This window comes from Mus musculus, chromosome 8, assembly GCF_000001635.26.
Source record: "Mus musculus strain C57BL/6J chromosome 8, GRCm38.p6 C57BL/6J".
Taxonomy (NCBI): domain Eukaryota; kingdom Metazoa; phylum Chordata; class Mammalia; order Rodentia; family Muridae; genus Mus; species Mus musculus.
In genome coordinates, this window is record NC_000074.6 from 94,843,256 (window position 1) to 94,855,279 (window position 12,024).

Below are 12,024 nucleotides of genomic sequence, written 5' to 3' on the forward strand. Positions count from 1 at the left end.
TGTGGGTGTGTATTGTTCCTGTTGAGCGGGTGGTACTTACTATGTATCCTCAGGCTGATACCCTAAACTTGCCTTGATGTCTGGGAATCTTCCAGCCTCAGTCTCCTAAGTACTGGGATTACAGGTGTGAGCTACTGTGCTTGGCTACTTTGTCATTTCTAAGGCTAAAAGCAGTGCCTTTTCGTTTTAGGAAATATAAGCCTTGTGGAAAACACTTGCAATCATACCCAGAGATAACTCAGTTAACAAAAAAAAATATCTTTTAGATATTTCTATTTCTAATAAGTTTTTTTTTTTTTTAGCTGAGATCTCACTCTGTAGCCTAGGCAGGCTTTGAACCCAAAACTCTTCCTGACTCAGCCTCCCAAGTGCTCAGATTGTAGATGGGCACCATAGGCTGCCCAACAGTAGATTTTCAATGTCCTTTGGCACTTTGTATCATTACATCTGCTTTCCTTGTTAATCCTGCCACTGGAAACTGAACTTTCTCAGTGTTCATCAGTTCATTTCTAATGTTCTGTTTGTTTTGAGAAAGGTCTCACTGTGTAGCCCTGGCTGGGCTGGAACTCTAGGTAGACTATGCTGACCTAGAATTCAGAGATCCGCCTACCTCTTTCTCCCAAGTGTCAGGTTAAAGGTATGTGCTTCCAATACCAGCCCCAGTTTTTCTAGTTTTTTTAAGTACTTAAAAAAGATTGTGTGTGTGTGTGTGTGTGTGTGTGTGTGTGTGTGTGTGTGTATCTGTTGTGGTATGGCACATGGGTGCTGGTACCAGAAGGCCAAGAACAAAGCATCAGATCTCCTAGATCTCCTAGAGCTTAACTAATAACAGCTGTGAGCTGCCCGATGTGGGCGCTGGGAACTGAGCTCAGATCTTCTACAAGAGTAGTAAATGCTCTTAATTGCTGAGATATTCTCCAGACCCTATTGTTTGTTTATTGATTTATTTGAGATGTTCTCAGGTAGCTAAGACTGGCCTTTAACTCTGAACTAACCCCATCTCAACCTCCCATGGACTGGGATCGCCAGCATATACCCAGCTAAAATACTACGCAATTCAACAAGTATTTTTGAGGATTTATGCCTGTGAATAGAATAACCATCTTTCATGCTCTCTTGGACTTCCAGCCTGGTGCAGACATAAGAAAAGCCTTTACATAACCATGTGCTAGCAGGAGTGTCCAGCCTATGACCTGCAGTATGACCTACAAATGTACTGAGCCATAGCCATAGCTCTCCCAGGTTGTCTAAGGATGATCAGCAGAAACCAGACTCCTGCAGGGCCATTGTCTTTATAGCATAAGAACTCAAATCCCTGGACACTTTCTTACTGTGGGAGGAGGGAAAGATAGTAGGATTCAAACCTTGTTGGTATTGTAACACCCATACTAATGCAGAAGTGAAGCCCCTCTCAGCGTGTTCAGAGGAGACTCAGAACCTCTGCTTCTGGTTGGCTCATCCTGCATTCCCGGCTGGGGTGTAGACAGTGAGGTGTGATGTGTGCTTTGTTCTGTATCTCAGGTACACAGACCAGAGTGGAGAGGAGGAAGAGGACTATGAGAGTGAGGAGCAGCTACAGCACCGCATCTTGACAGCAGCCCTAGAGTTTGTGCCTGCCCATGGCTGGACTGCAGAGGCCATTGCTGAAGGAGCCCAGGTAGGCAGAGATGAGGGTGGGGCTGCAGACCCAAATGAACCCAGAGTGAGAACCACAAAGGGCCTCATGCTTCCAGCCTGGGTCAGAGCTGCACAGCTACGGAATTGTCTGGGTTTTCTTTTCCTTTCTTTCTTCCCCATTGGACTGTCTCTGTCTCTGCCTGTCTGCCTGTCTGCCTGTCTATAGACAGAGTCTTTCTACATAGCCCTGGCTGTCCTAGAACTTACTATGTTAACCAGGGTGGCCTCAGACTCACAGATATCCTCCTGCCTCTGCCTGTATGCTACACACCAAACTGTTTTTTAAAAGAATGTACCATAGAGTTGGCTCTTGGGAGTTATGTCCTCAAGCAGCTTGTTTTGTAGCAGCAGTGTTTGTTGGTTGTTTGTGACAGGGTCTCTCTGTGTAGTCCTAGCTGCACTAGAGCTTCCTATCTAGACCAGGCTGGCCTGGAACTCAGAAAGATACTCCTGTCTCTGCCTCCACCACTGCCTCTTCCTCTGCCTCTCCGCCTCTCTCTATCTCTCATTGCCTCTCTGCCTCTATGCCCCTGCCTCCTAAGTGCTGGAACTAACGGTATGCACCACTGTACCTGGCTTAAGCAGCGCTGTTTATAATGCATTGATTTAAAATAAAGAAATGCTGGCGTGCTACAGTGCTTTCCTAGCATGCACGAGGCCCTGGGTTTCATCTGTAGCAACACATAAAACCAAGTGTGAGCCAGTCGGTGTTGGTGTGCATCTCTGAGTTTGAGGCCAGTCTGGTCCACAGAGTGAGTTCTGAGATAGCCGGGGCTACACAGAGAAACCCTGTCTCGGAAAAAAAAAACAAAAAGAAAAAGAAAACCGAAACAACAACAACAAAAACCCAAGTGTGTTGCACATCTGTAATTCCTTCATGACTCAGAAGACTCAGAAGGTGGAGTCATGAAGCTGAGAGGTTGAAAGGGAATTGTACTCAGGGGTACAGAGTGAACGCAAGGCCAGCCTGCACTACATGACATCCTCCCGCCCTCCCATAGGAAAGCAAGAAAAGAAAGGCATTGTCACTAAGCTGTGATATGTCACCAGTTCTGTGAAGCACACTGGTTTTGTTTTAAATTATATTTCTTTACTTCTTGTGTGTATGTATCTAGTGTGTGCACATGTATAGAAGTCATCTGTCCATGTGGGTCTCAGGCATTGAATTCAGGTGTCCTGCTTGCTGTGGCAACCTTGGGCCTTTTCTCTGATGAGCCATCTTTATGTCCCCTTTTGTTTTGGTTTGGTTTTCTTTAATTTAGAGTCGTTATAGAGCCAGGGCCAGACAAGACTGCCCTGAAACTTGTCCTGCTGACTCTACCTTCTAAATACTAGAATTGCAGGCATGTGCCACCATGCCCACAGCTTTCAGTGCCTGTTCCTTTGACATGAAAAAAAAATAATAACAGTCTATTCTTTAAATACTTACTAAGCAATGATGTGTAGCAGGCACTGTGCTAGAGATGGTGACAGTGAACACATGAGAGTTCCTCCTCTTGGTCTCGGTCCAATAATATTTTTCTTTAAACTTAAGGATTTGTTTTTATTTTGTGTGTGTGTTTTTGCCCACATGTATGTATATGCACCATGTATGTACCTGTGCCTAAGGAGGCCAGAGGGGGTGTTGAATCTCATGGGACAGATGGCCAAGGTGGTTGTGAGCTGCCAAGTAGGTGTTAAGATCAGTGAGCATTCTTTTTTTTTTTCCCTTAAGATTTATTTATTTATTTTATGTATGTGAGTACACTGTAGCTGTCTTCAGACACATCAGAGGAGGGCACTGGATCCCTCACAACACATGGTTGGGAGCCACCATGAGGTGGCTAGGAATTGAACTCAGGACCTCTAGAGGAGCAGTGTGTGCCCATGAGAGAACACTTTCAAGTATGTGTTCGTCTAACCTAGTGTATTTCACTTATCAGATTGACACCCAGTTCCGTCAGCTTTCCTGTGAATGCCTTCCTTTTGTTCTTTACATCTGAACACACTTCTTTTATGTATACTTGCAATGTTTTCCTTATCTGTTCACCTGCTAATGGGCAGAGGAGACAGGATCTATGCCTTGACTGTTGAGAGCAGTATAGCAAAAAACACGAATGTACAAGCGTCTTTGTAAATGATGACTTAGCCTCCTTAAAGCACACACCAAGGTGTGCTATAGCTAGACCTGACAGTAGTTCTTTTTCAGTTTGTTGTGAACCTCAATACTGATGTCCACAGTGCCTGTACCAGTTTACTTGCCACCATTGGTGTCTAAAATCCCCACCGTCTTTACCAACAAGCACAGTGGCTCATGCCTGAAATCCCAGTACTTGAGAGAGGAATATCACTACAAGTTGGAGGCCAGCGAACGCCATAGTCCAGGCCAGCCTGGGAGAGTGAAGTACTCCCCAGACGCCTCTTTTCTCTTACCCTTGGCATCATTTCTTGTCACTTGTTTTCTTGAAGCTAGCCATTCTGACCAGGGTGGACTGGAGTCTCAAAGCAATTTCTTGTTTGCTTTAAGATAGTCACCTGTTGGCTAGACTGGGCTCAGGTTTGCTGTATATCTGAACTCCAAACTACGGATCTCCCTGCTTCTGCCTTCCAAGGATTGGGATTACAAGTTTGTGCCACCGTGCCCAGCCCTCAAAGCAATTTTGTTTTAAATGAAATTTATTGTTGTTGTTGTTTTGTTAGTAGTATTGAATGTGGGTGAGTGTGTGTGTGTGCACATGCGTGCGTGCACGAGAGAGAGAGAGAGAGAGAGAGAGAGAGAGAGAAGAGAGAGAGAAAGAAAGAGAATATATGCCAACACCACTTGTAGCCAGGCGTGATGGCGCACGCCTTTAATCCCAGCACTTGGGAGGCAGAGGCAGGCAGATTTCTGAGTTCGAGGCCAGCCTGGTCTACAAAGTGAGTTCCAGCACAGCCAGGGCTACACAGAGAAACCCTGTCTCGAAAAACTAACCAACCAACCAAACAAACAAACAAAACCCGCCACTTGTAGGGCATTGGTTCCCCTGGAGCCAGAATTAGAGTTAGGAGGTTCTAAGCTACCCAGTGTGGGTGCTGGGAGCTGAACTGAAACTAGGGATGGAGCTATATTTCCTCACAGGCTTCATTCTCTGGGTCTAGCATTGTGCTTGTGTACTTCTGATTTGTTAACATCCAGCCCTCCTTCAAGCTGGAGGTGTCAAGCAAACATAGGGATCTGAACTTGAACTCGAGGAGCTAGCAGACCTCCAGCTGGCTGTTAGAGTATTCTAGCATGTGTCAGGATGTGAGCATATGGGTAGACGGCAAGAGCATAAAGTGGAGAAAGAATCCCAGTGTTCTGTGGTGACTCATACCTGTTCCCAACACTAGGAGTCTGAGGCAAGATGACTGCTGCACATTTGAGGGCAGCCTGGGCTACATATTGAGAGCCTATCAAGAGAAGGGCTGGGAAGAAGGGTATAGGGGTAGGTCTGGGTTACAGCATCTTGGTGTTGGAGAAAGAAAAAAGCCGTCTTCTGTTGGTTACTATAGCAATAACTATTGGGGTCCTGGGCCAGATTCAGAGGGAGGAGCTGTGGCATGGAAGAAGTGGAGAACCGTTAGGCTGACAAGGCTGTCAAGCAGGGAAGGCAGACTGGAAGGCGAGCTTGGCTGAACACTTGAGGGAAGAGGAGGGAATCGTAAGTAAGGGTGGAGATAATAGAAGGTGGCAGGCAAAACCAAACCCACGTGACTCCCAAGGCAGGAGTTGCAAGATCCAGAGAACAGGTGGAAGGACCGGCCTCAGACATGTTAGGAACAGAGTTGGGGAAGGCAGCCTTGGGTTTGTTGTTTTTTTGTTTGTTTGTTTTTGAGAGGGTCTTCCTATGCAGCCCTGGCTATCCTAGGTCTCACTAGACTAGGCTAGCCTCAAACTCAGCAGGCTTAGTTTCTAAACATTAAGGGAGTTGCTATGGGATGACTTTTGTTTTCTTTGTGTGCATGTGATAGCCTGGAGAACCTAAGGTCAGGAAGGAGTAGAGGGTAGCAGAAATTTGTGGGAGAGGGAAGATATTGATGGAACAAATGTGAGAGAGTGTAATAGGATTGTTTGGGAAAATTGGATGAAAGGGAATTCTCTGTTAAGAGGCTTTCCACACCTGGTCATCTTCCTTTGTGCAGGGTGTGTGATACCTATAGACCCTGCCAACCCAGTTTGTGGGAGAGAGCTGGAAGCCTCAGTTTCTTGCTTTGTAAAGTATAGCCATGACATGCCCACTGAATAGAGCAGTGTGCAGTTTGGTGAGACGGGGAGTGCAGTGTGCACGGTCGCCTGCAGTGGTCAGGCAGCTGCTGTTCATGTAATAGCCATGCTCTCCTCCAGAAGAGAGGCAGTTCCCATGCCCAGCGGGAGGAAGGCGTACTAAGGTTTTGTTCCTCTCCCGCTGTCTGTGCCTGCTGCCATCAAGGTTCCGCCTGCATTGGGTGCTCAGCAAACAATATGGAGCAGGGAAGCAAGGGGCATCTCTGACTTATTTAACTCCTCAATGCATTCATTGGAAAAAATGTGTCTTAAACAACTGACAGAAGCTTAGGATATAACTCGTGGGTAAAAATGCTTGCTTAGCGTGCCTCAGACCCTAGGTTTGATCCCCACACTACAAAATTGAATGGTCAGGGCTACACAGAGAAACCCAGTCTCGAAAAACAAAAAAGCTTGGGTTGGAAGCCAAATAAATTCTTTGTTCCTGTGTTGCTTTAGGTTTTCTTTTAGAGATAGAATCTCACTGTGTAGCCCTGGCTGTCCTGAAACTCAATCTGTAGACCAGGCTAGCCTCAAATTCAGAGGTCTGCCTGCCTCTGCCTCCCGAGTGCTAGGATTAAAGACATGCCACCACCACAGCCTTGTGTTGTTTTTTTATAGGGGTATCGTCACAACAACAGAAATAAAATTAGAACCTCTCCATACTAAGCAAGATTCCTATGGTAGACTCCTGACTTTTATGCGTGATCATACACCCATCCTTGAGCCAGCCACTGAACTCTAACATGCACACCTGGGGTCATGCTTTGTACACATTGAGGGGCTTGGTGCACTAATAGTGGTCACTGAAATCACAGGAGCTTACAGTCAGGGATGGCCATTGAAAACCCAGTCCCCATTAAGCGATGAGGTGTTTTGGGGAAGCAGGGTAGTATGCTTACTCACCATTTTACTGCTTTCTTTCCTGTAGTCCTTGGGTCTCTCCAGCGCAGCAGCCAGCATGTTTGGGAGCGATGGCAGTGAGCTGATTCTGCACTTTGTGACCCAGTGCAATGCTCGCCTCAACCAGGTGCTGGAAGAGGAGCAGAAGCTGGTGCAACTGGGCCAGGCAGAGTAAGTTTCATGGCATTAAGCTCAAAGTGGCAACAAGTGATTGGCCACTTGCCCCATTAGCTGTCCTCAAGAAGCCGATAAAAGAAGTGCCCAGAGTAGTGCTAACAGCCTGGACAGGTCTGAAATCCAGCAACCTATGCTGACAGTTTTCCTCCACAACTGGTGGCACATTCCTCCTGGGGCTGCAAAGGAAGTATGGCCCCAACTTTTGAACTAGAAACACACTGTTTTCTTTTTCCTCTTCCAGGAAGAGGAAGACAGACCAGTTCCTGAGGGATGCAGTGGAAACCAGACTGAGAATGCTGATCCCCTACATTGAGCACTGGCCCCGGGTACAGAGTCCAGCTAAGCTCCAGAGCAGCAGTAACAACGGTCCATCCTCAGCACCGTGCACTCGGGGGACTCAGCACACCACTGAGACATTAGCTCTCGAGCACCCATGGGACCAGGAAGGCATAGTGCACTTGGCAGAGCTAGATTCTTGCTAGGGAGTAGCCATAGGGAGTATAAATCCATGGACCTGCGAGTGGCCCTGCATACTAATTCATATCCTAGGTGGACCCAGTAGCCCAAGTGTGCCACCAGGTCTTCAAGGAGGAACAGTCTTCCTTGAGTAAGGTCACAGCAGTCTGAACATGGTATCAGCCATCTTTGCTCAGCTTCTCGCTAGATAAGAACTTTGCCTCCGTTTTCTAGAGCTTCCCTTTCTCCTTTCTGAAGCATGTCGTAGTGTGGGCCTTTTCTGAGTTAAGAAAGCACCCGGCATCCTCTGTCCAGCTACAAGACTTGACCTTGACCCGGGCAGAGCAGTATTGGGTTTCAGCTGCCTGGTTCAACAAGGTCCTGCCTTTGGGCTATTTTGTAAGGGGGTGCTTTCCTCTACTGAAGGACCTCTGCCAGCCTCATAGCCAAGGAGATTATAGAGTAGATAAAGTGTCAAGAGCTGGTTCACTAAGGCCCAGAGAAGCTGGTATTTGCTAAAGGAAGCTCTCAGATCGGTGCTGGCACTGTTATCATCTGGCGGAGTTTTGCCTGTTGGGAATAGGAATCAACTTGAGTTAAGCAAGGCAACAGGAATTGATTGTGACAGAACAGGGCACCCTTCTCATCCTTGCTCCAGGTCTCTTAGACAGGAGTGACCCCTTCAGCTGTCAGTATTCCCAATTTCAAATGTTGGCCTGGAGATTCTGATTAGTTCATCTTAGGACAAAACCATGTCTCTGGCCCCATCACCTCTAGTCAAGGTTTCTTTTTTTTTTTTTTAAAGATTTATTTATTATTATATGTAAATACACTGTAGCTCTCTTCACACACTCCAGAAGAGGGAGTCAGATCTTGTTACGGATGGTTGTGAGCCACCATGTGGTTGCTGGGATTTGAACTCTGGGCCTTCGGAAGAGCAGTCGGGTGCTCTTACCCACTGAGCCATCTCACCAGCCCCTAGTCAAGGTTTCTTAGTGCTACCTCCACCCATGATGACTTTCAAAGAGCAAGAACTAGGGCAACACCCATGACCTCCCCATGTGAGCCCTGTGTGCTGCTCTTAGGTGTATATGATGCCTCCTCTGTCATTTGTTCTTCAGGCCCTCAGCATCCTCCTGCTCCCTCACAACATCCCACCCAGCCTGAACTTGCTCACCAGCATGGTGGATGACATGTGGCATTACGCTGGGGACCAGTCCACTGACGTGAGTGTTTTCAGTAGGCCCATAACGTTGCTAGCAAAGGCTCCAGTTTTCTTAAAGTTTGTGAAATTTCTTTGACCAGAAAAGTCTGGAAGGGCAGCAGTGTCATTCCCATTGGGAGGAAAGGTCCTGATGAGCCAGAGGAGCATCTGGGTCGCTGTCCTTCAGGGACCAGCGTTTGAGCATGAGCTGGTGACTGTCCTTCCCACCTGTAGAGGTGGCACAGGCCTTGGGGCCTTAGGCTGGTGCTGCTTTAGCCGTCTCCCCTCAGTCTTTGAAGGCATGGCTTCTGCAGCACAATTCCTCCATGTGTCCCTTTAAAGGAAACCACCTGGAGACACCCATTGCTTTAAAAAGAAACTCCTCCCCATCTTGACCTGTTTTGTTGAGATATCAATAAGCCCCTTTTAAGCAGGCACAAGGAAGAACATGACTTGTTAATGCTATCATATTTCTGGTGGGATATTAAAAAAAAACAAAAAATGCCTTCATAAAGGAAATTAAAATGTGATGGTACTTTGTGGCCTCTAGGATGGAAAGGTACACAGCAGCTACATACTCCCACCATACTTATAACAAAGTGCTTTAATAAACTTTGTCTGTGTGGGAATATACCACCAACAGAGATGGTGGGAGAACAAAATTAGAAAGCAAAGAAATTAAAGGAATAAAACACCAAGTAGCTGAGCTGGTCCTCCAAAGAGCAATTAGTAGGGCTGGCAGAAGTCCCCAGGGACTGGAACGCTCAGCTTCGCCCAGGTGTTATAACCTGCCCCTGATCCTGCCTCAGCCCTCCCCATGTGGTATACATGCTTAGGTTTAGTCATGGCTATCAGATCATAGAGCCTTCCCAGGACTCAAAGGGTTAGGCATTTTACCAATCAAATCATCTTGGCTGCTGGTTAAACCTCCTGGTTCCTGGTGCTTAATTCAGACCCTCTGACTCTCAACCTAGGAGCTTATAGTTTTAATCTCACAGGCAGTTTTGATAACCAACCAAGTTCAGGGTAGTAGTGGTGTCCAGAGGGCTATATGTGTCAGTGAGGGAAAGAAGAAATGAGGAAAGAGCCTGGGCGTCCCTGAGGTCTTGAGTGGGAAGAACCCAAGACTCCCGTAACCCACAGAGCAGTGATTCCCCGTCTGCCGGGTGGTCTCTCTGCAGTTTAACTGGTACACCCGCCGTGCAGTGCTGGCCGGCATCTACAACACAACAGAGCTGGTGATGATGCAGGATTCCTCCCCAGACTTTGAAGATACGTGGCGCTTCCTGGAAAACCGGATTAATGATGCAATGAACATGGGCCACACGGCTAAGCAGGTAGCTGGGGACTGGCCATTTGGAACCCCTTTTCAGTAGGCACACCCGTCTGTCTCAAACATGTGATCTCCTAGCTGTTCTCTTGCTTCCTGTTGTCCTTAACTGACTGTCCCAAACGTCTTTCCAAGAAGGCTGGCCATTTCTTCCTCATGCTAGCCCTTCCTTAACAGTCTGCTCTGTCTGTCTGTGGTTGTGTTGTCCGTAGGCTCTTTTCCAGTTCATTAAGCCACCTTGACTCCACTGTGAGACTCATAGGCTTCCTGAATTGTCCTAACTGTCTCACCTTTGAGCTCACTCTGGGGGCTTAAGAGAATCTGACCCAGGCTCCTCTTAGGTGAAGTCCACGGGAGAGGCACTGGTGCAAGGACTGATGGGTGCAGCGGTCACGGTGAGTACTGCCCAGTTCACACTGCCTGCCTCCCATTCCACTCTGGTCCCATGTTATTTGTAAGGTGACACCAACCAATATAGCTTTGGAGGGTTAAACAGAAGCTGAATAAAACTGACCTTGGTTTATCCTCAGTATCTTCTCGAATGCCCCAGCTCTTCCCTGTTGTCATCAAGAAGCAATTGCTAGAGTAGGGTGAGGCAGGGCAGGGCACACCTGTATTCCATCACTCATTATGCTAAGGTGGAAGGATAAAAAGTTCCAGGCCAGCTTGGCCAAATGGCAAGCTCTCCCCAACCCCTAAAGAAGACTGCCTCTGCCTCTGGGCCCCCAGTATGCTTCAGTCTGTGTCCTAGCTATACCTGCTGAACACCTTGAACACCCCAGGGTTTCCCATTGTAGTCTTGGAGATAAGGCAGGCCTCACCACTCTCTTTAATTCTGTTCCTGTGTTAGCTCAAGAACCTGACGGGTCTAAACCAGCGTCGGTGAGAGAAGGGAACCATGTGCCTGGGAGGAGCAGCAGTAGATATGAAGGGCTTTGACAAGATGGGCCACCCATTGAACAGGATGTTAATGAGAACACACTGAAGAACTTGGAGTCGTATGACAGCCACAAGGCTGGAAATCACAATGCACTTGCTGCCGTTCTGACCTGGGACTGGGCCACTTCTTCAGTTCCTAATGCCAGGCCTGGCCTCCTGATGCCTTTTGCATTGCAGCTGTGTGTTTGAAAACTGAGACTCACATCCAAGGTTTCAAACCACAAAACCTTGGCATGACTCTGCCATGGTGTCACAGGCATCTTGATCATGTCTTGACCATAGAATTGCTCTCTAGGAGCTGGGCATGGTGACCTACGTCTGTATTCTCAGCACTCAGGAGACTGCTACAGCAGGATTGAGAGATCAGAGGCAGGCTTGTCTTTGTAGAGAATTACAAGCCTGCTTGAGCTACAGAGTGTGATCCTGTCAAAATCCCCTGAGAAATATTCTTAGGGGCTCACAACCAAGGTCCGGAGGCAACACATAGTGGGAGCTCTTCCCCAGCACAGGGCAGACAGTGCTCACAAACATTTGCCACTGGCCATTGTCTCTGGATCCCCTCAGAAAGCTGCCTCCCCTAGGCAGGTGCCTTTTGGACAGTTGTGCTGAGCCTGGCATCACAGACACCAGCATGCACTTCAGGATCATTAGTGTATTTAGAATCTGTAAAAATAATAAATATGTTTGAAACAATTTCTTGTTGTTTTGTCTATGTGTGGACGCCTGACTTGCCAGCAAGGAAGACGCCACAACAGGATTCTTCTGCACACGTTTATTGGGAGAGCTTGATAGAGAAGGCGAAAGACCCTGAGCCCCAGAACTGGCGCTGCTTGTATAGGCGTAGGAGTGGCGTGTGTATACCTGATTGGTTGTGCTTTCAGTACCTCATTTACATTCCCCGGGATGGGCTGTGACGTGGCACGAAACCCTTATGCACATGCGCACATTGGTTGTTTACCCGAACTTAACAGCGGTAGCCAGTGCCATCTTGTAATGGCGTATGTGGCTTCCCACATCTATGTCCATCTAGACAATGTCGAGTATCTAAGTATCCTCACACCTACGGGGCCACCATGA

At 47.5% G+C, this 12,024-nt stretch overlaps 1 protein-coding gene across 1 annotated transcript in view; it reads left to right on the forward strand.

Annotated features, from left to right (window-relative positions):
- Positions 1 to 11,640, forward strand: part of Coq9 (coenzyme Q9) — a 16,483-nt gene extending 4,843 nt beyond the window's left edge. Inside the window, exons 3-9 of the mRNA NM_026452.3 lie at positions 1,522 to 1,657; positions 6,870 to 7,012; positions 7,260 to 7,344; positions 8,596 to 8,700; positions 9,860 to 10,015; positions 10,350 to 10,403; positions 10,859 to 11,640. Of these exons, the coding sequence (NP_080728.1) occupies positions 1,522 to 1,657; positions 6,870 to 7,012; positions 7,260 to 7,344; positions 8,596 to 8,700; positions 9,860 to 10,015; positions 10,350 to 10,403; positions 10,859 to 10,894 (715 nt within the window). The 3' untranslated portion in view covers positions 10,895 to 11,640. The remainder of the gene's footprint in view (positions 1 to 1,521; positions 1,658 to 6,869; positions 7,013 to 7,259; positions 7,345 to 8,595; positions 8,701 to 9,859; positions 10,016 to 10,349; positions 10,404 to 10,858) is intronic.
- Positions 11,641 to 12,024: the final 384 nt, after the last annotated feature.